This window comes from Sciurus carolinensis, chromosome 3 (assembly GCF_902686445.1).
Source record: "Sciurus carolinensis chromosome 3, mSciCar1.2, whole genome shotgun sequence".
Lineage (NCBI taxonomy): Eukaryota > Metazoa > Chordata > Mammalia > Rodentia > Sciuridae > Sciurus > Sciurus carolinensis.
In genome coordinates, this window is record NC_062215.1 from 182,838,780 (window position 1) to 182,860,944 (window position 22,165).

Sequence of the window (22,165 nt, forward strand, 5' to 3'; positions counted from 1 at the left end):
GGCTGCGCCTGCCCTGGTGTCTCCATGGTGTAGAACAGCAGCTCTCAGGCTGCACCTGCCCTGGTGACTCCATGGTGTGCAGAACAGCAGCTCTCAGGCTGCACCTGCCCTGGTGACTCCATGGTGTGCAGAACAGCAGCTCTCAGGCTGCGCCTGCCCTGGTGACTCCATGGTGTGCAGAACAGCAGCTCTCAGGCTGCGCCTGCCCTGGTGACTCCATGGTGTGCAGAACAGCAGCTCTCAGGCTGCGCCTGCCCTGGTGACTCCATGGTGTGCAGAACAGCAGCTCTCAGGCTGCGCCTGCCCTGGTGACTCCATGGTGTGCAGAACAGCAGCTCTCAGGCTGCGCCTGCCCTGGTGACTCCATGGTGTGCAGAACAGCAGCTCTCAGGCTGCGCCTGCCCTGGTGACTCCATGGTGTGCAGAACAGCAGCTCTCAGGCTGCGCCTGCCCTGGTGACTCCATGGTGTGCAGAACAGCAGCTCTCAGGCTGCGCCTGCCCTGGTGACTCCATGGTGTGCAGAACAGCAGCTCTCAGGCTGCGCCTGCCCTGGTGACTCCATGGTGTGCAGAACAGCAGCTCTCAGGCTGTGCCTGCCCTGGTGACTCCATGATGTGCAGAACAGCAGCTCTCAGGCTGTATCTGCCCTGAGTGACTCCATGGTGTGCAGAACAGCAGCTCTCAGGCTGTGCCTGCCCTGAGTGACTCCACGGTGTAGAACAGCAGCTCTCAGGCTGTGCCTGCCCTGGTGACTCCACGGTGTAGAATAGCAGCTCTCAGGCTGTGCCTGCCCTGGTGACTCCATGGTGTGGAGAATAGCAGCTCTCAGGCTGTGCCTGCCCTGAGTGTCTCCATTGTGTAGAACAGCAGCTCTCAGGCTGTGCCTGCCCTGAGTGACTCCATGGTGTGGAGAATAGCAGCTCTCAGGCTGTGCCTGCCCTGAGTGACTCCATGGTGTAGAACAGCAGCTCTCAGGCTGTGCCTGCCCTGAGTGACTCCATGGTGTGGGAGAATAGCAGCTCTCAGGCTGTGCCTGCCCTGAGTGACTCCATGGTGTGGAGAATAGCAGCTCTCAGGCTGTGCCTAAACCAGAGTTGCTCCATCTTATAAAGCAGTAACTTGCCATGAGCTGCTCCATTTTGAGTTTACGTTTTGAGGTGGATGACTCTGTACAAGTGAATAACCCATCTTCCCAGCACCACCATAAGACACAAACTGAAAAATTAATTGTACTAGTAGAAGTGACCACCTGTGGACTCATGGAATTAATCGGAAGCACACAGATGCACAGGCATGTCAAACCCATTTGAGTTAGAAAAACTAGTCTCTTGAGCTTATCGAACACAACAGACCACCAAATGAGTCAAGCCCCTCCCTCGAGGTACATAAAAGGGGAACATCCCAGGAGTGGACACAGAGGTACTCTTACCCTGTCACCAGGCTTGCCCAAGAAAATGGCCACTGCAAAAAACCTCCAAATCTTATCCTCTGGTTTTAGAGGAGTCCCCTGACCCCTACCCAAGACCACTCTGAGCCTCGAACTGACACTCTAAGCTGACACAGCCTGTAACTGCAGGCTGTGTGGACCCTCTGCCTTAAAAAACCCTCACTGACCACCTGCAGTGGTGCTGAGACTCCACACTCATCTCTCCCTGTCCTCTGGGCTCTGCATCCTGTGACTTTGCAGCTGTCTTAACCCTATTTCAGTCTTTCTATGATCTACTTATATATCATTGTGTGACGTGTGACGTGTGACTTGAGTGCATGGACATTAGAATTAATATTGCACTGGAATGGAAGGACCTGTGATTGCCCAACTGTGACCACAGGTGACCCAAAATAAATTCAATAAATCCTGACTGTGGAAAGACACAGACTTCTTTGATCTATATGATTCCACAGCTCACTCATGATAGTCCTCTTCTCTCCAGGGGTCTCTGTCCCCCAGGGGTCTCCACCTCTCCAGGGGTCTCTGTCCCCCCCAGGGGCCTCCACCTCTCTAGAGGTCTCTGTCTCCCCAAGGGCCTCCATCTCTCCAAGGGTCTCTGTCCCCAGGGGCCTCCACCTCTCTAGAGGTCTCTGTCCCCAAGGGCCTCCACCTCTCTAGAGGTCTCTGTCCCCAGGGGCCTCCACCTCTCCAGGGGTCTCTGTATCCCCAGGAGCCTCCACCTCTCTAGAGATCTGTCTCCCCAAGGGCCTCTACCTCTCCAGGGGTCTGTTCCCAGGGGTCTCCACCTCTCCAGGGGTCTCTGTCCCCAGGGGTCTCCACCTCTCTAGGGATCTCTGTCCCCCCAGGGGCCTCCACCTCTCCAAGGGTCTCTGTTCCCCCAGGGGCCTCCACCTCTCTAGGACTCTCTGTCCCCCAGGGCCTCCACTGTCTAGGGCCTCTGTCCCTCTAGGGGTCTCTGGTGCCCTGACCAACAGGCAGACACCCCCTGGGTGATGAAGTCTCAGTGCAGGAGGTCTTCCTGAAGGAGGGCCAAGGGCTGGGACTCTATGCAGGGACCTCAGAGGGGCAGCCCTTGCTCAGCACCGTACCCAGCCCTGAAGGTCACCTACTCCCCAGCAACCATCAACTCTGCAGGCACATCTGCCAAGCAGCAGCCCCTGAGCCTAGTCCCAGCTGGGGTCCCAGCGGCCCTCCCTGCACGCCCCTGGGGTCCAGGCACAGCTGTAGGCTGCTGCTCCCTGCAGTATTGTTACCCCAGGGCTCCCTTCTGCCTTAGCCTGCCACACCTTAAACTGAATCCTTAAAATAACCCTGATGGTTTTGGAGAAGGACTGATCTCCCCCTGCCTCCCTCCAGCTCATCTGGTTCCACTTGTCCTGGGTGAAGGACAGAGGATGTTCTGTGGGACGTTTAGCTCTGATCCCGACACAGCAGGGTACAGGAGTCTGCCCAGGGCTGAGGCGGGCTGCACAAGTGTGCTTGCCTGGCCACCTGGCCAGCAGGTCCATGAGGCCTGTGGCAGTCAGCAGTGGCCTGCTGTGTTCTAGGACAGGACGAAGCAACACCCAACTGGACCTGCGGCTGCAGCTGCAGCCACAGCCTGTGCCCCAGTGACCGCATTCCCTCGGCCCTGCCCACCTGTGCAGGCAGATCAGTTCGAGTGCATGAAGCACCTTGCCCAGCACCACTCACGCAACACAGCCTTCCATCGTTGGGCATTTTGGCCACAGTGATGAAAAGCTGAGCAACAAGTCCACCCACCCTAACCCAAGAAAGAACGAGGTCTTCCTTTCCAAGGCCTCGGGCACCTGCGAGTGGCTGAAGGTGACCTGGGCATGCCCAGCGGACGGAGCAGCACTGGTGGCCCAGTGGTGAGAAGCTGTGACCCAACCAGGTTGCCGTGAGCTCTTGCTGACACTGCTCAGGGGACCGTCTCAAGTGTTGTGCAGCTCATTGGGCCCGCCCGCCCCCAAAGCCTTACACGGAAGCCCTGACCTCAATATTTGGAAATGGGGCCTTCAAGGAGGTAATTAGGTTAATGAAGTCCTATGGCTGGGGCCCTGACCAGATAGGATAAGTGTGCCCATGAAAAGACACCCGTGTTCCCGCCCTCCACCTTCTGAGCACACAGTGGGAAGCCGGCTGTCCGCAGCCCAAGGGCAGAGCCTGCGCCAGACACCAGCCCTGCTGCACCTTGATCTTGGACTTCTAGTATCTAGAATTGTGAGAAACAGATTCGGATGAGCCTCCAGTCTTAGGTATTTTGTGGTAGCAGCCCAGGTGGACTAGGACCGCTGCCCAAGGGCTCCTGACACCCAGGCAGTCCTGGAAAGCAAGCCCCTGCTCCAGGAGACCACAGCCTCCCTTGCATGCCACCCACAAGTGCCACCTATTTATGCAGGCCTCCCCTGGGAGGCAGGGACCCACTTCAGTTGCTTCAGCACAGCAGGCCCATCTTGCCACCAACCTTCCCGAGTGCCCAACCAAGGTGAGGCCCAGGGTCCAGCCAGGCCACAGACCAGAGTCCCCCCACGACTCTCCTCCAGCACTCTGTATAGCCCTTCAAAGTTGATGATCACGGCTGGGTGTGGTGGTGCACACCTGCAACCCCAGCGGCTCAGGAGGCTGAGACAGGAGGATCTTGAGTTCAAAGCCAGCCTCGGCAAAAGCCAGGTGCTAAGCATCTCAGTGAGACCCTGTCTCTAAATAAAATACAACAAGGCTGAGGAGGTGGCTCAGTGGTCAAGTGCCCCTGGGTTCAATCCCTGGCACTCCCCCACGGCCAAAAAAACCCCCAAAGTTGAGGACCATGCCCGTGCAACAAGAACACAAGTTTCCCGGAAGGACCCACCCTTAAGTGTTTGTTCCAAAAATACTTTATTAAACAATATATCCATGATCTATAACATGATCCAAAAATACAGATGTGCATCTTTACATTATTTAATAAAAAGATTTACAATAGCATCTTTCCTTTACAAAGGGGACATAGATAATTCCTTGAAAATAAAATGTGACATTCATGTCAAAGCGCAGGAGACGTGGTGGAGCACACCAGGAGCCTTCCCACACCCAGGGCACCGTCCTAGACTCCTGCCGTGAAACTCCTCTTGGCGCAGCTGAGGGAGGCCCACCCTGCTCTCCGAGCATCTAGGAAAACCTTAAATCCTCAGTGCCCAAAGGTCCCTTGTGCCATTTCAAACCACAGCCACCAAGCTCCAGCACTGCAATAGGAACCTGGGCCTGGCTGGTGTCATTGCTAAGTGGTCCCCGCCTGGCTCCAGAGACAGGCCAGGCCAACCACGAGCCCTCCGGCACCATGGCTCCCCACAGCCCCCACCTGCCCAGGGGAGAGGAGGGGGCAGCCACTGCTCATGGTGGTCACCCAGGCTGTGTCCTTGTCCTGACACACAACGGGCACGTCTGCAGGTGTGGGGCGGCCTAACAGGCTCTCCCAACACACGGCAGCCTTCCCGGGTCACTGATGCACAGGACTGAGGGCAGCAGGACCTGCCCCTCCCAGGAGTGCACGCCCTTGCCCACAGGGGGCCCACACCCTCTCTGGAGACAGGCCAGTGACCCAGGGCCAGCAGACGCCCTCTGTGCAGCAGGTGGGCTTGGCTCTGCAGTCACCTCCAGGCCCTGGGGAAGCAGTGTCGGGCAGGAGCGCTGCCACCATGCTCCTTCCAGCTGAGCTGCCCAGCGCCTCCCACCAGACAGGAGCAGCAGCAGGGACAGGAGGCCCCAGGGCCCAGGCGGCATCCAGGGAGTCTCTCGTGGGTCCTGGGTCTTCCCCAAAGCTATGTGCATATTATTTTTGGTGATATTATTTTAACTGGCAAAAGTAAACATAAAAAACAGATAAACACAAAACCTTGAAAAAAAAAAAAATAGCAAAGCCACACGAGGACATGCAGTGCAGGGCACCCTCAGCTCCTGGACGCTGGGCAGGGGGCCGACCAGCCTGGGCCTGCCGCGTCCAGCACGCCCACTCCCCAGGGGGCACGTGAGGTGCAGAGGTGCAGCCCAACCTGAGGTAGTGTCGGCAGCCTCTGGCAAAAGCCCTGGACTCACAGAAATGGGGGCAGCAGCTGGGGAGGCCCAGGTGACCCAGCACCCAGGAGGAGCAAGAGAGAAGTCTTCCACAGTTCATCCTCGGTCATCTTTAAATACCTGTGTCCACCCGATTCATGAGGACACGCAGAGCTTCGCGGCTGCAGCTGAGTGATGAGCCTCCACCTGCTGGTTCTGAGGCAGGAGGGTCCGGGCTCAGGACGCTTCTGGCCTGGAGACCCGCAGGGACGAGCAGCCAGCCCTCCACCCTCACCCCTGGCACCTGACCTTGTGGGGCCAGCGCCTGCCACAGGACAAGTCCTCCGGCATGCATCCTGAGCACAGGCCCACCAGGAAACGCAGCCAGGCTGCGTGTGGTCACGGCCGCGGGCCTGTGTCTCGCCCTGTGTGATGGAGGCGCGGCAGCCCCAGCTCCTTCCCACGGGACTCCCCCTCACTGAAACTCAGCTGGCACTCGAGGCCCTGGGGGGAGGGACGCAGCACTGAGAGAGGAAAACACAACGTGGCCAGCCAGCAGAGGGACAACACAGTCCCCAGTGACCTCCTTGGACAGGCGAGGCCCTCCTTGGGCTGCCTCCCACCCAGCCCTCGGTCCTTCCTCTGGTGGACGGCAGGAGCCTCCTGGTTCTCAGCAGACCCTGGACTTGCGTGTGTGCTCAAGGCTTTGCAGCTGGAGGCCCCAGAAGCCACCCTGAGGTCCTGGCATGGATGTCACATGCCCACTGTCCCCAGACGCTGCAGTGCTGGTGTACGGACGCTGACCGAACAAGGTGCTAGCTTCAGGGCAGCACTGTGCTGGGCACAGCAGGTTCACAGACGGGCCGAGGGCCGACTCCGGGGTGTGTGCTGTCCAGCGGTGTCAGCGCAGGCTGCCCGCTCCCGGCAGGCGGCTCCCCGCAGACAGACGAGGTCTTGGTGCGATTGCAATGATTTCATCTTCACAGTAAAAAGAAGCTCCCAGAGCTGCGAGCCCAGCCTGGCTGCCAGCTGGTCACTGACAGCCTAGGACCAAGGGAGGGCAAGTCCCCAGGGGCCTCGAGTCCAACTGAAAAGGCAGTGCAGAGGCAGAGCCCGGTCCTCCTGGGAGGTAGCCCAGCACCACAGGAACACCAGGTGTCCAGCCCAGTCCACAGTCCTGGGTGAGGCTGCAGCGGAGCATGGAGGAGGCACCAGCCACTGCGCTCAGAGCACCAGGTGTGCTGACGGGTCTCTGGAAGCAGGCTAGCGTCCCCATACCAAGCACCTGGCCTGGCAGCCCACGTTCACCAACACCCACCCCCAGGGCCCTGGGCTGGCTCAGGGGCCGCATGCGCAGTGCTGGGGTCCTAAAGAAAGTCACTGTGGCAAGGCCCTGTGAGACTGCTCCTCTGTGCAAACAGGGCTTGGTGGTGGCCCGTTTAAGAAATATCCAGAATTACAACTGGCCATCGAGTTATTAATATCAGTCAAATAAGGTAGTTTTAAAATGAAGAAAGAATTGCAACATGGACGAGGAGTGTGTGGGTGTGCCACGGAAGGACAGCGCGCCTCACTTCTTCTTCCTCTTGTCCTGAACACATCGTGGACAGAACCTGCAGCAAGAAGGGCACAGGGGTCAGCCCTTGGGTCACTTCCATCAGTGGCCAGTGCACGGGACGCCCAGCCCTGCCCCACACCTCCAGGGGCGGACTCGACACTGCAGGGCAGCCTCCTGTCTGAAGTGGGGGTGTGCATCGGCAGTGGCCACCGGCCCTGGTCACTGGCAGTGCTGTGTGCTGGCCACGGAGATGCCACCCCATCAGGCTGGGGGAGGAAGTGTGGCTGCTGCAGTGGGTGCAGGCCTGTCAGGCAGACCCAGCCCTGGAGCCCTGCGGGCTCAGCAGGCCCTCCTGGACCTGTGCTGCTGCTGCAGGGGGCAGCCCACGCACACGGTCGCCGGCATGGCCTCCTGTAGGCTGTGGGCCTACCTGGGCCCAGGGCCCGTGAGTTCAGAGGCTCGGAACCCCAGCAGTCAGGACACAGCTGCCCCACACCACCAGCCTCACGCCTCGCGTGTCAGGATCCGAGACCAGGGAGAAGAAACCATGCCCACCCACAGGCACACAGGTGGGCAGCCGCCCAGCTCCCAGGCTGGCCGCACAGCAGCAGCACCTCCTCCCCTCCCCGCCAAACTCACCACGTCCAGAGCAACTCACCCCAGCCCAGGCTACACACCTGTTCTTCCCTCAGCCCAGGGACGACCACGTCCTCAACCAGGAGGGGGCAAAGCTGGGGACCTGCCACACCCTCTCAGAACCCCAGGGAGTCACCCCCGGCAGAAACAGTATGCACCCTGAAGGACAACCCAGCTTGCCACCCACGGGTTGTCCATGACAGCGTCCATCTGCCCACGCAGCCAGCAGATCACAGGACCAGCCAGGTGCTACACCTAAAGACCACGCACTTTGCACAAGTGAACAAACTGTTTTGTTGTGTTGCCTTTGGTTCTGGAAATCTCATGCTGTGCCACCAACCTGCATCCCAGCCCCATCTGTCTGTCTGTGTGTCTATCCACCTATCTCCATGGTGCTGGGCAGTGAACCCAGGGACACTCTGACACCAACCTGCATCCCAGCCCCGTCTGTCTGTGTGTCTATCCACCTATCTCCATGGTGCTGGAAAGTGAACCCAGGGGCACTCTACACCAAGCTGCACTCCCAGTCCCGTCTGTCTGTCTGTGTGTCTATCCACCTATCTCCATGGTGCTGGAAAGTGAACCCAGGGACACTCTACACCAAGCTGCATCCCAGCCCCGTCTGTCTGTCTGTGTGTCTATCCACCTATCTCCATGGTGCTGGGCAGTGAACCCAGGGACACTCTGACACCAAGCTGCATCCCAGCCCCGTCTGTCTGTCTGTGTGTCTATCCACCTATCTCCATGGTGCTGGGCAGTGAACCCAGGGACACTCTATACCAAGCTGCATCCCAGCCCCGTCTGTCTGTCTGTGTGTCTATCCACCTATCTCCATGGTGCTGGAGAGTGAACCCAGGGACACTCTGACACCAAGCTGCATCCCAGCCCCGTCTGTCTGTGTGTCTATCCACTATCTCCATGGTGCTGGAAAGTGAACCCAGGGACACTCTACACCAAGCTGCACTCCCAGTCCCGTCTGTCTGTCTGTGTGTCTATCCACCTATCTCCATGGTGCTGGAAAGTGAACCCAGGGACACTCTGACACCAAGCTGCATCCCAGCCCCGTCTGTCTGTCTGTGTGTCTATCCACCTATCTCCATGGTGCTGGAAAGTGAACCCAGGGGCACTCTGACACCAAGCTGCATCCCAGCCCCGTCTGTCTGTCTGTGTGTCTATCCACCTATCTCCATGGTGCTGGGCAATGAACCCAGGGGCACTCTACACCAAGCTGCATCCCAGCCCCGTCTGTCTGTCTGTGTGTCTATCCACCTATCTCCATGGTGCTGGAAAGTGAACCCAGGGGCACTCTACACCAAGCTGCATCCCAGCCCCGTCTGTCTGTCTGTGTGTCTATCCACCTATCTCCATGGTGCTGGCAGTGAACCCAGGGACACTCTGACACCAACCTGCATCCCAGCCCCGTCTGTCTGTCTGTGTGTCTATCCACCTATCTCCATGGTGCTGGGCAGTGAACCCAGGGACACTCTACACCAAGCTGCATCCCAGCCCCGTCTGTCTGTCTGTGTGTCTATCCACCTATCTCCATGGTGCTGGGCAGTGAACCCAGGGACACTCTGACACCAACCTGCATCCCAGCCCCGTCTGTCTGTCTGTGTGTCTATCCACCTATCTCCATGGTGCTGGAAAGTGAACCCAGGGACACTCTACACCAAGCTGCATCCCAGCCCCGTCTGTCTGTCTGTGTGTCTATCCACCTATCTCCATGGTGCTGGGCAGTGAACCCAGGGACACTCTGACACCAAGCTGCATCCCAGCCCCGTCTGTCTGTCTGTGTGTCTATCCACCTATCTCCATGGTGCTGGGCAATGAACCCAGGGACACCTATACCAAGCTGCATCCCAGCCCCGTCTGTCTGTCTGTGTGTCTATCCACCTATCTCCATGGTGCTGGAGAGTGAACCCAGGGACACTCTGACACCAAGCTGCATCCCAGCCCCGTCTGTCTGTCTGTGTGCTATCCACCTATCTCCATGGTGCTGGGCAGTGAACCCAGGGACACTCTACACCAAGCTGCACTCCCAGTCCCGTCTGTCTGTCTGTGTGTCTATCCACCTATCTCCATGGTGCTGGAAAGTGAACCCAGGGACACTCTGACACCAAGCTGCATCCCAGCCCCGTCTGTCTGTCTGTGTGTCTATCCACCTATCTCCATGGTGCTGGGCAGTGAACCCAGGGACACTCTGACACCAAGCTGCATCCCAGCCCCGTCTGTCTGTCTGTGTGTCTATCCACCTATCTCCATGACGCTGGGCAGTGAACCCAGGGCACTCTACACCAAGCTGCACTCCCAGTCCTTTTTTGTTCTCATTTTTTTTGAGACAGGGTCTCACTAAGTGGCTGAAGCTGGCCTCAAACTTGCCATTCTCCTGCTTCAACCTCCCAAACTGCTGGGATGACAGGCATGTGCTCCAGTGCCTGGCTAAAGCCAGATTTTCTAAAATGAAATCTTAGGAACATCTGAACAGTTGCCACTGCTGACCACAGAAACACAGCAAATATGTGGACCCCCGAGGCCACTTCTTCATCAGACACAGCTCTTCCGAAGGGACACTGGCTCACGCTCCACCTGCTCCAGGATGACCTGGGCACAAGAGCAGCACTCCCATCTTCCCTCCTAGCACACGGGAGGCCCTGGGCTCTATCTCCAATACCACAAAACAACGCGGAAAAGCAAAGATGACCTCTGACCAGGGAGCCAGAACAGCTGCTCCTCAGCCGGCGACGGCAGCGAGCCACCTGCAGCTGAGCTGGGGCGGACGTCTCTCTGCGAGCTCGGCTCCCACCCGGCCAGGCCAGCACCCCGCAACGCCAGGACTCCAGCCACACTCAGAGCCCCCGACGGCAGCAAGGGGCACCACCAGCCCAGCTCCTGGACCCAGAGCCTCCCCTGGGGAGGGCCAGTGCAGCAGGCGCCCCCACAGCACCCCGTACTGACCACTTTCCTTTGGGCTTTGTGGTGAGGTCCACGCAGGCGAAGTGGAACCACTCGATGGACACTGCAGAAGAAAGGCAGAGTCTGAGTCATGGTCTCGGCCGCGCCCCGGGCCGCCGGCGCCACGCCCGCTCCGCCCCGCCCGCAGCACGCACGTCTGGGTTGTCGCAGCCGATCATCTCCCCGTAGGACACCTGGTGGCACAGGCAGTAGGTGGGCTCGTTGGATCCACAGGCATGTCCAGCACGTCCGAGGGGTGCACAGACAGGATGGTGTCCGTGAATTCAGACCTGCAGGAGGGAAGGCACTGACGGCCTGGCGGGAGGGCGCCACCTTCTGCCCCTGGCCCGGTGCCCCAGCGCCCGGCTGCGCAGATGGACGACGCTGCCCAGGAGGACACCTGCCGTGGGCTCCAGGCTACTCACCGTGACCACCTGGCCTCCAGCTTCCCTACGGCAAGCTGGGATCTGTTGAAATTCCCAGTGCTGCTCTGAAGGCACATTTTCAATGAAAACCTCGAACCCCTCTGACCACGCAGCGCCCTCCTACTCGTTTGTCGTGAGAAAACGGGTACCGATGTGAGCATGCTGTCAGGCCGAGACGTCGCACCAATGACCCCCAGACCACCAAGCAGGATTGAGAGAGGCAACAAGGGCAGCAAACTGGGGGGGGACACCCTGGCAAGACTGTAGGGTGCCCAGAGGCAGCTCAACTAGGGGACAGGACCACCAGGCCTACCGACCCTCCTCAGCCCCCAGCCACCTGTGGGGCTTGCACACAACCCTACTGGCCAGGGACAGCTGACTTTTGAGAGAAGCTTGCCTGTACCCCACCCCAGGCTGCTCTGGGGTCAGGGTGCTCCCCAGGGTTCCAATAACTTGACAAACATGACCTCCCACCACAAGGGGGCCAGTGCATCCTGTGCCCAGGCCTCCGTGCATATACACAGAGACCTTCACCCCCAGCAGCTGCCCACCGGCCAGCAGCAGGCACTTGCAACCACACCCCTATAACGCCTCCAGCCCACAGCTGCCCCTGGGTTTCTGAGCAGCAGCTGGGCCCGGATCCCTCCCCACTCTCCCCAGCCTGCTGCCACCACACTGCGGCCACGCCACACCACAGGCTGGCAGAGCCCCTCACCCACCCAGACACACACACTCAAGTACAATGTCTTCCCAGAGCCCAAGAGGGCTCCAGGAGACCAGCCCCTTTCCCCTTGTCGAGAATCAGCTCTTCCACTGTCTCTGCATCTCTGGAAACAAAAGAATTTCCTCTTTATATCTGAAATCTGTGCCACAAAAATGTGTCTGAGTTCATGTGCTCTGTCAGTCTTGCTTCCAGCAAGCCACGCTCGTCCTTCAGGTCTGTAAACAGTTCTCTCTGCTTTCCCTGAGGCACGTAGCACTCCGCAGCTCAGTCACCTTTCCCACCTCTGTGTCACCATGCAGCCTGGCTGTAGCCGCTAAGGTGGCAAACCCTCTGGCACTAAAGGCCTGGCTCTGTCCACTCCAACTCCTTCAGCTGGCAAGTGTGCCAGGAGCCCAAGTCACACCCCAGTGCAGTCACAAGCCCCGCTGCTCCAGATCCCTGCCGGCCAGCAAGGACACCCACGGGCAGCTGATCCGCAGGAGTTGGGCAACCCCAGCTGTCAGTGGCTGGCCACCAGCTAGCTCTGGTTCCACAGGTGCTGGTGTGGTGGGCTCCCCTTGCTGGACAGGGCCAGTGTGCCTCCCGGTACTGCAGGTAGCCCTCAGTGTCCACCCTTTGGGATCAGGGGCTCAAGAAACTGCCCTTTGGCCCCACGCGCGGACCTTCCTTGGTAGAAAGTCAGGCTCTGGGGTGCAGGTGTCTGAGATCTGGGATGTTCTCTCAGGATGACCCCGTGGCTTGGTCTAGGAGGTAAGTGAGCCACAGGAACTCGACCAAGCACCATCCTAGGTCCCTGCAGGGACGCTGAGCACTCCAGCACCACCAAGCCCACACACATTCAGAAACAGGTCCTCGCGGCCACACCAGGAGTCCCGAGTTCACATCCATCGGTTACCCCCCGGGACGCCCTCTAACCCTCTGCAGTGGCTGCACAGCAACACAGAGCTTGGGACCTCTGTGCACCCTGTGCTCTAGCTGGCCTCTCCTCGTGCCTCCACACCTACAAAACAGCATAAAGGCGGCACGGGAGAACCTAAGTTCTGCACATGAGCAGATGCAGCCAACTCCCACGGGGCCATTCACAATGGCTGCAGTGACCCACCCAGGCAAGACCCTGTCTCTAAATAAAAAAATATTAAAAAGGGCTAGGGATGTGTCTCAGGGGTTAAGCACCCTGGGTTCAACCCTCAGTACCAAAAACAAAACACAACAAAGCAGAAACACCACACTTCACAAGGGGACGGACCTGCAGCCCAGGGCGGGTGTGCCCACCTCCTGGTCTCCTGGCTGGGCAGCCCTGCCCCACACTTCCTTGACACCAGAGATCAGACAGACAATAGGAACTTTGCCTGTGACACTGGCCGCTCAGGAGGCTGAGGCACAGAGGTCATAAGTTCAGGCCAAGCCTCCGGAACCTACTGAGATCCTGACTCAAGATAAAATACTAACAAGAGGTACAGCTCCGTGGTAGTGTGCTTGCCTAGCAACATGAAGGCCTGGGTTCAGTCCCCAGTACTGGGGGAAAAAGACACATCATAATCAAATTGCTATCAGTCAGTGATAAAGAGGAATCTTACAGAAAAAAAGAAAAAAATGACTTATTACAGGAATAAAAGTTGCACTTACCATTGACTTCTCATCAGAAGTGAAATGTCATCATTAGTGAAAAGAGAAAGCAAGACAACCGCAAGATCTGCCTCGCAGAACTGTCCTTCAAAAGTGGAAGAGGGACGAGGGCTGGGATTCAACACAGAGCTTGCTGGGCAGGCCCAGAGGCCCAGGTCCTATCCCCAGCACACACAAAAGCAACGGAGAAGAAACAAGGACATTCCAGAGACACAGAGACTTGTGTCCATGGTGACCCACAACTGCAGGGAAGTCCAGGCAGAGGAGCAGGGAGAGCAGGTGCCAGCAGCACCCAGCGGGGACTTCTGTGCAAGAACCCCACCCACTGTCATCCCCATGGCAGCACCTGGCAGGAGGACCCGACGCCCTACTGACCAGGAGGGTGCCCGTGGCCACCCCTGCCAGCCCTCCAGCCCACTGGTCCCCACCCTCGCCCACCAGATCCAGCCTCACTGACCACACGACAGATTCAGTCTGCACCCTGAGAACACACACGCAGGACAGGCTCACACCACGGGCAGACGGGCAGTGGCTGCCCAGAGGCCAAGCACGGTGTCCACACATCCAACACGAACAGCATTGCTGCGTGAGGTCCCGAGTGAGTCCACACAACAGCACACCTCCTAGGGCAGTGAGTCAGACAACAGCAGGAAAGACGGAGCTCTAAGAACACGCCCAACAAGCCCCTCAGTCAGGGAGGAAAGGAGGACAGTAAAACAGGGCAGGTGGCACTCCATGCTTCACCAACCACCAACCTGAGTGGTCCACACAGCACCATCAGAGGCAGAGATGGCCAGACCAGGAAAAAGGACTCAGCTATTTGCTGCCTATGAGAAACCCACTCACCAGGCCCAGTGCTGTGTGCCTGTAGCCAGCAACTCAGGAGGCTGAGGCAAGAGAATGGCAAGTTCAGAGGCCAGCAACTTCTGAGGACCCTGTCTCAAAAAAAGGGCTGGGGGTTTAACTCAGTGGTTAAGTACCAAAAAAAAAAAAAAAAAAAAAAAAAGAGAGAGAGAGAGGAAAAGAAAGAAAGAAAAAAGAAAAACCCACTCAATACAAAAAATAGTGTTGAAAATAAAGGGTGAGCCAGGTGTGGTGGCACACACCTGTATACCAGTGAATTGGGAGGCTGAGGCAGGAGGATTGCAAGTTCAAAGCCAGCATCAGCAACTTAGCAAGGTCCTAAGCAACTGAGCAAGACCCTATGTCAAAATAAAACATAATGGGCTGTGGATGTGGCTCAATGTCCCTGGGTTCAAAAAAGAAAAGAAGAACTGGCAGGAAAAGGAGACCCATGTCCCCAGGCTGGAGGTGCAGAGGCGCCTCCCGGCAGCCCATAGCCAGCTACAGAGTCAGCGGGACAGACGCGGCCTGGGCAGCACTGCGGGCCCAGGGCCTGACCCACCCACACACTCATCTCCCTCACCCGCAGAGTCTCAGACAGGTTGTTCTGCCCACAGCGCATTTAAAAAGTAAGATCAGTTACCCCAGAAACTGAGACACAAACTTCTGTATGAATTTTAGGTCAAGGAAAATGAGAATGGAAGTTTTGATTTTATATTTTTAAATTTAAAATATAAAAATTAAAAACCAACATATCAATATGTATAGAATGCAACTAAAATGAATTAGAAAGTGTAAAAATAAATGATCTAGGCAACTCAGATCTTAAAACGCCAGAAAAAGAAAAGCACAGTGACCCCGAGCTGAGCAGATGGAAGGACACGAAGCAGAAACAGCAGAAGCCAAGGTCAAGACCAACCACCGGCATCAGGACAGGAGAGAGGCCACTGGACAACCCCACCCCGCAGACCCACAGTGACGTGATGTCACGGGCAGTCTGACATCACCAAGTCTGGAACACGCCAGGCACCACGGCGAACTGTCATCGCAACGCCTCCCGAGGCAGAGGCAGGAAGACTGCAGGCTCAAGGCCAGCTTGTGCAACTCAGCAAGAACTTGTCTCAAATAAAATACAAAGCCAGGCACAGTGGCCACGCCTATAATCCCAGCAGGCTGGGCGGCTGAGGCAGGAGGATCGTGAGTTCAAAGCCAGCCTCAGCAAAAGCGAGGTGCTAAGCAACTCAGGGAGACCCTGTCTGTAAATAGAATACAAAATAGGGCTGGGGATGTGGCTCAGTGGTCAAGTGCCCCTGGGTTCAATCCCCAGTACAAAATAAATAAATAAGAAATAAATTAAAAAAATAAAATATTAAAAAGGCTGGGGTGTGGCTCAGTGGTAGAGCTGAAGAATCCTCTGGTTCAATCCCAGTACCAAAAAAAAAAAAAAAGAAAGAAATTAAGAAAGAAAAGAAAAAGAGAGTTACCTCAGTTTTTTTGTTTGCTTTTCGTGGTGCCGGGAATTGAACCCAGGGGCACTTTACCACTTAGCCATATCCCAGTCCTTTTTATTTTTGAGATGGGGTCTCATTAAGTTGCTAAGGCTAGCCAGCCTCAGACTTGCGATCCTCCTGCCTCAGTCTGCCAAGTAGCTGGGATCACAGGCGTGTGCCACTGCACCAAGACAAATTTGTTGGAAACACATATTACCAAAACTGACTCAAGGGTAGCTTGAGTAACTTCAAAGTCCTATGACTTCAAAGACACTGGATGCAGCCCCAAACTGTACACTTGAGATCATGACGTTTACACTGCGTCTGAATCCTTCCCTGACAAGGCTGATTGGAAGGCTGAGTATGGAACAGGATGTGGTCAGCAAAGGAATGCTGGCCTCACACGGCAGCCTCTGGGTTCCACGCCAGGGCCAGGCCCCTGACACACTGCCGTCCCACTACTGTCAGGAGGAGTGGGTGTGCCAGGCCAGGCCCCTGACACACTGCCGTCCCACTACTGTCAGGAGGAGTGGGTGGTCAGCCCGCCCCGGTCCTCGGTCACGCCTGCAGAGGCCTCTGGCAGTTGCTGTTTTTTCTAGTGCAAAGGTCACTTCAGAGACACCAGGCCTCTGGGGCGTTCAATAAAATATCTTGAAGAAGTTCAAGATAAACGACACGTACACTTAATAAATGTAGCCACACACATTTACGTATAATCACTGAGGGAAACAAGTGCGCCCTTGGAGAGGGGCCCGGGACACAGCTGCCCTGGCACCCAGCGCTCTACGGTCCCTGAAGGCAGCGTGAGGGGCAGAGGGCTCCGGAGTCACTGCCCACTCACACACACTCTGGCCTGGGGCGCTGGCAGGGTGGACCCGCTGAGCGCATGCCCAGCACCAGGGACCAGGAGCCGCCTGGCCTCGGCCAGCACAAGGCAGTCCTGCTGCCCGCCACGCCCCCAACCAGTGCGCACCGCGCTCCTTTGGATAAAGAGGGCAGAAAGCCCCTTACCCTCCTTTGTGTTTCTTCTTCTTAGGAGTCTCTTCTTCTGAGGTCCTCCTACCACGGCCCCGGGAGCCTCTTTTTTTCTTTCTGACCCCGACCTTCTGAAAAACAAGAGAAAGACGAGAATCACTCCAAATCACTTTCATAGATTCTCTACGGTAGAACAAGACTCACCCAAACAAGATATCTACCACCGACTGAGTCCCGACGTCCCCACTAGACACAACCTCAGAACCCACTGTCAATGATGACAAAACGGAAGAATGTCAACTTGCTTTTCAACCCTCGTCCCCCGGTGCTCTCAAAGTCACTGCCGTCCATCTTGTCCTTCAGATCTGCTTCAAAGCGTGCCAGGTCAGCATCAAGCCTCCGGATGTGTTTATCCACCTGCAAACACACACTTGGAAGTCTGACTCGAAGGCGAAAGCAAAGCTCAGGGGACGCAGTCACACGACAGCCCTTGTCCTGAGTCTCTAGTCACGGGGAGCTGGACAGGCCAAGGCAAGGGCTCCCTCTGCAACCACATGTTCCTACCAAGAGTCCTGCCTAGGAAGAAACAAGCACAGGCAAGGCGAGGAAGAGGGGACAACTGCTGTGGTCCTAACCTGAAAACCCAAAGGAGGACCAAGTTCTGGAAGGGAGGGAGGAAGGAAGGGAGGGAGGGAGGGAGGAAGGAAGGGAGAGAGAGAGGGAGGGAGGGAAGGAAGGAAGGGAGAGGAGGGAGGGAGGGAGGGAGAGAGGGAGGGAGGGAGGGAGGGAGGGAGGGAGGAAGGGAGGAAGGGAGGGAGGGAGGGAGGGAAGGAAGGAAGGGAGGAGAGGGAGAGAGGGAGGGAGGGAGGGAGGGAGGGATTTCACCATGCTTCAGGCACAGGGCTCGTGCAACAAGAGGACGCCCTGCCTCTGCTGCTGAGAACAACCGTCCTTCCTATGGAACAACATACAGCCAGGGCTTTGCCCAGAACGTGACCACCATCCACAGGGCAGAGAAACAGCACCCTTCCAGGTCTGGAGATGACCTACAACCTCAAACTCTGCTGTGCATCCTACGGACAATGAGCCAGACCTAACCTTCTAGAAAGTCTGCTAACCCCAAACTCTGGCTGTTTGGGGCATCCATCTGGGCAGGAGAACCCCAGAGTGGGCTCTGAACTCTAGAAGCCCACAGCTTCAGGATGGCTTTGTGACACAGGGATCTAGGGACAGATGCGAGCTCTGCCTGCAGAAGCACCAGAGAGCCCAGGGTGGGGCTGGAGCAGGTGTGCAGCAGGTGTGCAGCGCTCACCCAGCAGGAGCCGCCCAGGGAGCAGAGCTCGGGCGGGGCCTCACCATCTCATAGGTCTGCATGGCCAGCTGCACCTTGTCGTCACTGTACTCCTTGCACTTGCTGTAGGCAATCTGGATCTTCTGCAGGTGCTCCACACCGCTGGTCCGGAGACAGGGTCTTCACCGTGGAGATGTACTCTGCAGCCAGGAGGTCGATCTCTGCTTTTTTATCTGGTGGAAGACGTGCTGCATGTCACGGACTAGCAGCAGTCTGGCAAGGCCGAGTGTGGCAAGAGCTGGCCCAACAGGCCCAAGCCCTGCCTGGAGCAGAGCCCCCGCCTACCCAGGAGGCAGCTGCTCTCCCGTGGCATGCGCTCGCAGGCACTTCTGAGCAGGCGGGCACAGTGCCCTCGGGGAATCTCCAGCACCCTGACTGCTCGGGGTCCAAGAAGCACAACAACATAAATCTGGGTTCGGACTCAGGGTCTCACCCCCAAAACAGCTCACATACTGCAGAACTGGAAAACATCAGAAATCTCACACACTTCTGGTTCTAAGCATTTTGGACAAGGGATACTCAACTCACATGTGCAGTTTGGAAGTAGGAAATTTTTAAAAAGAAAGAAAAAGCAACAAGTACTGTGACTGAAGATGACAATGGCTGAGATGCACTCACATGGTCAGGAGACAGCTCAGCGGCGGAGCACTTGTCTGCATAAGTGAAGCCAGGGTTCCATCCCCAGCACTCCCCACCCTCAGCACACGAGCATGGTCCCGCATGTGCACACACATGTGCGCCTGCACATGCACACGCACGCACACACAATACACAAGATGTGACATGAAAATGTGTAAAAATCCAACAGACTACAACTGACTTTAAGAGTGCCAGAGCTCTCTCAAAGGCACTGGTGGCCCAGCTTCCTGGCTCCCTCCAAACCCCCACTGCCTCCTCTTCCTGGCCTTGGGAACTGCTGGCTGGAGGCAGCATCCAGCTCTGCTGAACCCACCTTCTGTCCTCTGGTCCAGCTCTCGCATCAGCTGGAAGTTCCTCTGAAGTTCACAGGGAAGGTTCTCAATGCCTGAAACAAACATGGAGTTCTGTATCTCCCAGGAGGGCAGCTCTGCCTCCTACCCTTACTTGGAAGTCTGCACCAGTACACCCACTGTCTTCTGTTTCTCCTCCTGTCTGAGGAGCAGAGGGATTATGACCTCTTTCTAGAGGTGGGTACCAAAATGTTCTGGCTGGCTTGAGAAGCCACCAAAGCTGGAGAAACTAGCAAGAAATACAGGAAAAGAGCAAGTGAGCAAGCAGAGGTAGGGAGACAGCCATGGCTCCTCCAGTGGCCCCACCCCCTCCTCACCTTAGGTCACCCCCTCAGTGAGCTGCATCCTCCAAGGCTAAGCCAGAACCCCTAGTCCTCCCTGATCTCTCCCTTGTTCTGTAGTCATTGCACCAAGCAATGGACACAAGGTGAGCATTTTTTCTCCACCCTGCCCAGCACAGCAGCTTCTGGCCACATAGGGTCACTGAGCACTGGAAATGCAGCCCATGTGACGGACAGCCCCTGCAGCCAGCAGTGGCCCTGGGAGACAGCCGGAAAGGACCCCACCCTACTGTCCTGTCTGTACTGCACCCCTAGTCCTGGCTGACATGCCTCAGCAGGTGCCCACGTTGCTCCCTCCTCTGGCCTACCCCCTGGGTATGCAGCAGCTGCCAAGGCAATACTTTTTAGCCTAAATCCAATCTTTCAAATCTGCTATCTCAAGGACTGTGGCTTCTCCAACTGGCAGCAGCCTCTGGCTCCCCATACCTCCCCTGGCCCTCTCCACTCTGCCCAGGGGGCAGCACCCGCAGCGCCTGACCTGTTCCTTTGCCCCATAACCTTCTGTTAACTTTCAAACCACCCGTGCTCCCCTGCTGGAAAGCTGCAGGGAAGCGGGAGTCCCGCTCCAGACCAGCACACAGCAGGTGCCCTGAGCACGGTGCCAGCGCAGGAAAAACCTCGGTTAAGCCCGCCTTAGGAGGCCCCCGGGTAGGCACTGACACGGGGACGCACCGGCTCCTCTGGCCCCGCCAAGGGCGCAAAGCCCAAGGGCGGAACCGGGCGTCCCTTGGGGAAGGGATGGATCCCACGCCCGCTGGGGCCTCAATTACTCTTCGGGGAAAGGAGGGAAACAATCGCCCTCCCGCTCTCAGGGACCCATGCTGGTACCACCCGCAGCCCGCGCGGGCCTGCCGGGGACGTCAACGCACCACGCGGGGCATCCCTGCCTCGGCCTCGGCCTCGGCCTCGCCGGGACCGCCCTGGTAAGAGCCCGGCAAGGCCGTGCCCCGCAGCCCGCCGCGCCCGCACGCGCTCCGCCGGCCGGCAGCGCGGACGGAGGCGGACGGAGGCGTCCGGAGTCCGGGGCGGCGGGGCGGGGCCGGCGGCGGGGCGGGGCCGGGGCGGGGCCGTCCGTCCGTCCGCCCGCCCCGCCCCGCCGTGACGCACCTGGAATTGGCGCGGCCGAGGCGGCGGGACCCCGCGCCGCACCCCCCCCCGCCCGCCGGCCCGGCCCGCCGCCGCCCCGCCGCCCCCGCCCCCGCCCGAGTTCCCGGGCCCGCGCGGGGGTCCCGGGCGCGGGGCTGGGCGGGCCCGCGCGCGCGGAGGCGCGGCCCCGGCGCTTACTGTCCAGGTAGTGCTCCAAGTACATGGCGGTCGCCATCTTCGTCCGCGGCCGCGCTCGGGGTCTGCGCCGGCGGGCGGGGCGGCGGCGCGCTCACTATTCATGAGCCGCCTGCGCTGATTGGCCCGCTGCGGGGGCGGGACGAGGCGGGACGAGGCCCCGGCTTCCGGCCGGCGGGGGGGAGGGGCCGGCCTGCGCTAGGGGCGGGCGCGGGCACGTGGTGCGCCGCGCGCCTGGGTTGCGCGAGCTGCCGGGACTGCGTGCGGAGCCTGCTCCCCAGCACCTATCTCTGTGGCGAGTGCGCAGGAGAGCGTCACGCCTCGCCTGGGTGCCCGACCGCACCTGGCGCGCAGGTGCCTCTATAGCAGTATGTAGGATGCAGCCCAGGAAGACACCTCGCGGAGCTGCATACCAAAGTGCCTGCAGAATGACCCGGAAAGGACCGGCAGAGACTGGGGCAGGAGGATCGCGAGTTCAGAGCCAGCCTCAGCAATTCAGCGAGGCCCTAGGCAACTTAGCCAGACCCTCTGTCAGAATAAAAAATAAAAGGGGCTGGGTATGTGACTCAGTGTTAGAACTCCCTGGGTTCAATCCTCAGCACTAAGTGTGTGTGTGTGTGCTTTGTGTTGTACGGGTAGACCAAGTAGGGGTGATTTTTTTCCTTCTGTGACCAGAGTATCATGGCTAGTGCTAGCCAGTGTCTGCATTGACTCAGGAGGCTGAAGCAGGAGGATTGCAACTTCAAAGCCAGCCTCAGCAACTTAGCAAGACCCTCAAAAAGGACTGGGAACGTCACTCAGGGGTAAAGCACCCCTAGTACCAAAGGAAAGTTCATTTTTAAGGCTTTCTCTCCTTCTGTGAACTCTTCCCCACCACATCAACTATTGGAAAACAGAAGCATGTATCCAGTTCTCTGCTCATTATGCACATTCAAACCATAGAGGAATTTGCAAAGTTTCCCATCTCCCTAGGGTGCCAGGCCTGGGGTCTCACCAAGATGGATCCAGGTGTTAGCAGTTTGGGTGCATCTTCCTGGACACATCTCATGCCTAATGAGAAAGCAGACACCAGCTGCACACTACCACTGCATTTAACTAAGTTTATTTTCACTACTAAACTATTTTTTTTCAATTCCCTAAAAATTGAGCAGAAAGTGGCTCCCATGTCCCCTTGCCCACGATTTCCTGTATTACAAACATTTTGCATTCTCATGGTACCTTTGTTACAATGGATGAGATCATTTTGATACATTAACTACATCCCATAGTCCACATCAGGGTTCACTCCTGTGTGATGTATTCTGTGAACCTCGGCAAGTGCACGTCAAGTACCCCACCACATCACACAGAGTAGAGAGTTTTAGGGTCTAAGGCCCTCGTCCTCCTCCCTCTCTCTTTCAGCACCTTGTATACATGAATTTTTTTTTTTTTTTTTTTTTTTTTTTTTTTTTTTTTTTTTGCGGTGCTGGGGATCAAACCCAGGGCCCTGTG

General features: G+C 57.6%; 2 protein-coding genes across 2 annotated transcripts in view; both read right to left on the reverse strand.

Annotated features, from left to right (window-relative positions):
• The window catches only part of D2hgdh (D-2-hydroxyglutarate dehydrogenase), a 31,780-nt gene extending 28,620 nt beyond the window's left edge, over positions 1 to 3,160 (reverse strand). The window contains 1 exon segment of the mRNA XM_047543922.1: positions 3,144 to 3,160. Coding sequence (XP_047399878.1) covers positions 3,144 to 3,160 — 17 coding nt within the window.
• A 3,757-nt stretch (positions 3,161 to 6,917) lies between these two features.
• Positions 6,918 to 20,777, reverse strand: Ing5 (inhibitor of growth family member 5). Its single transcript, XM_053743361.1, is given in 11 exon segments — positions 6,918 to 7,096; positions 10,633 to 10,693; positions 10,781 to 10,852; positions 10,855 to 10,919; positions 16,749 to 16,822; positions 16,824 to 16,843; positions 17,018 to 17,129; positions 18,069 to 18,161; positions 18,163 to 18,236; positions 19,016 to 19,087; positions 20,678 to 20,777. Coding segments are annotated over 11 exon segments (723 nt in total). The 5' UTR covers positions 20,715 to 20,777; the 3' UTR covers positions 6,918 to 7,053.
• Positions 20,778 to 22,165: the final 1,388 nt, after the last annotated feature.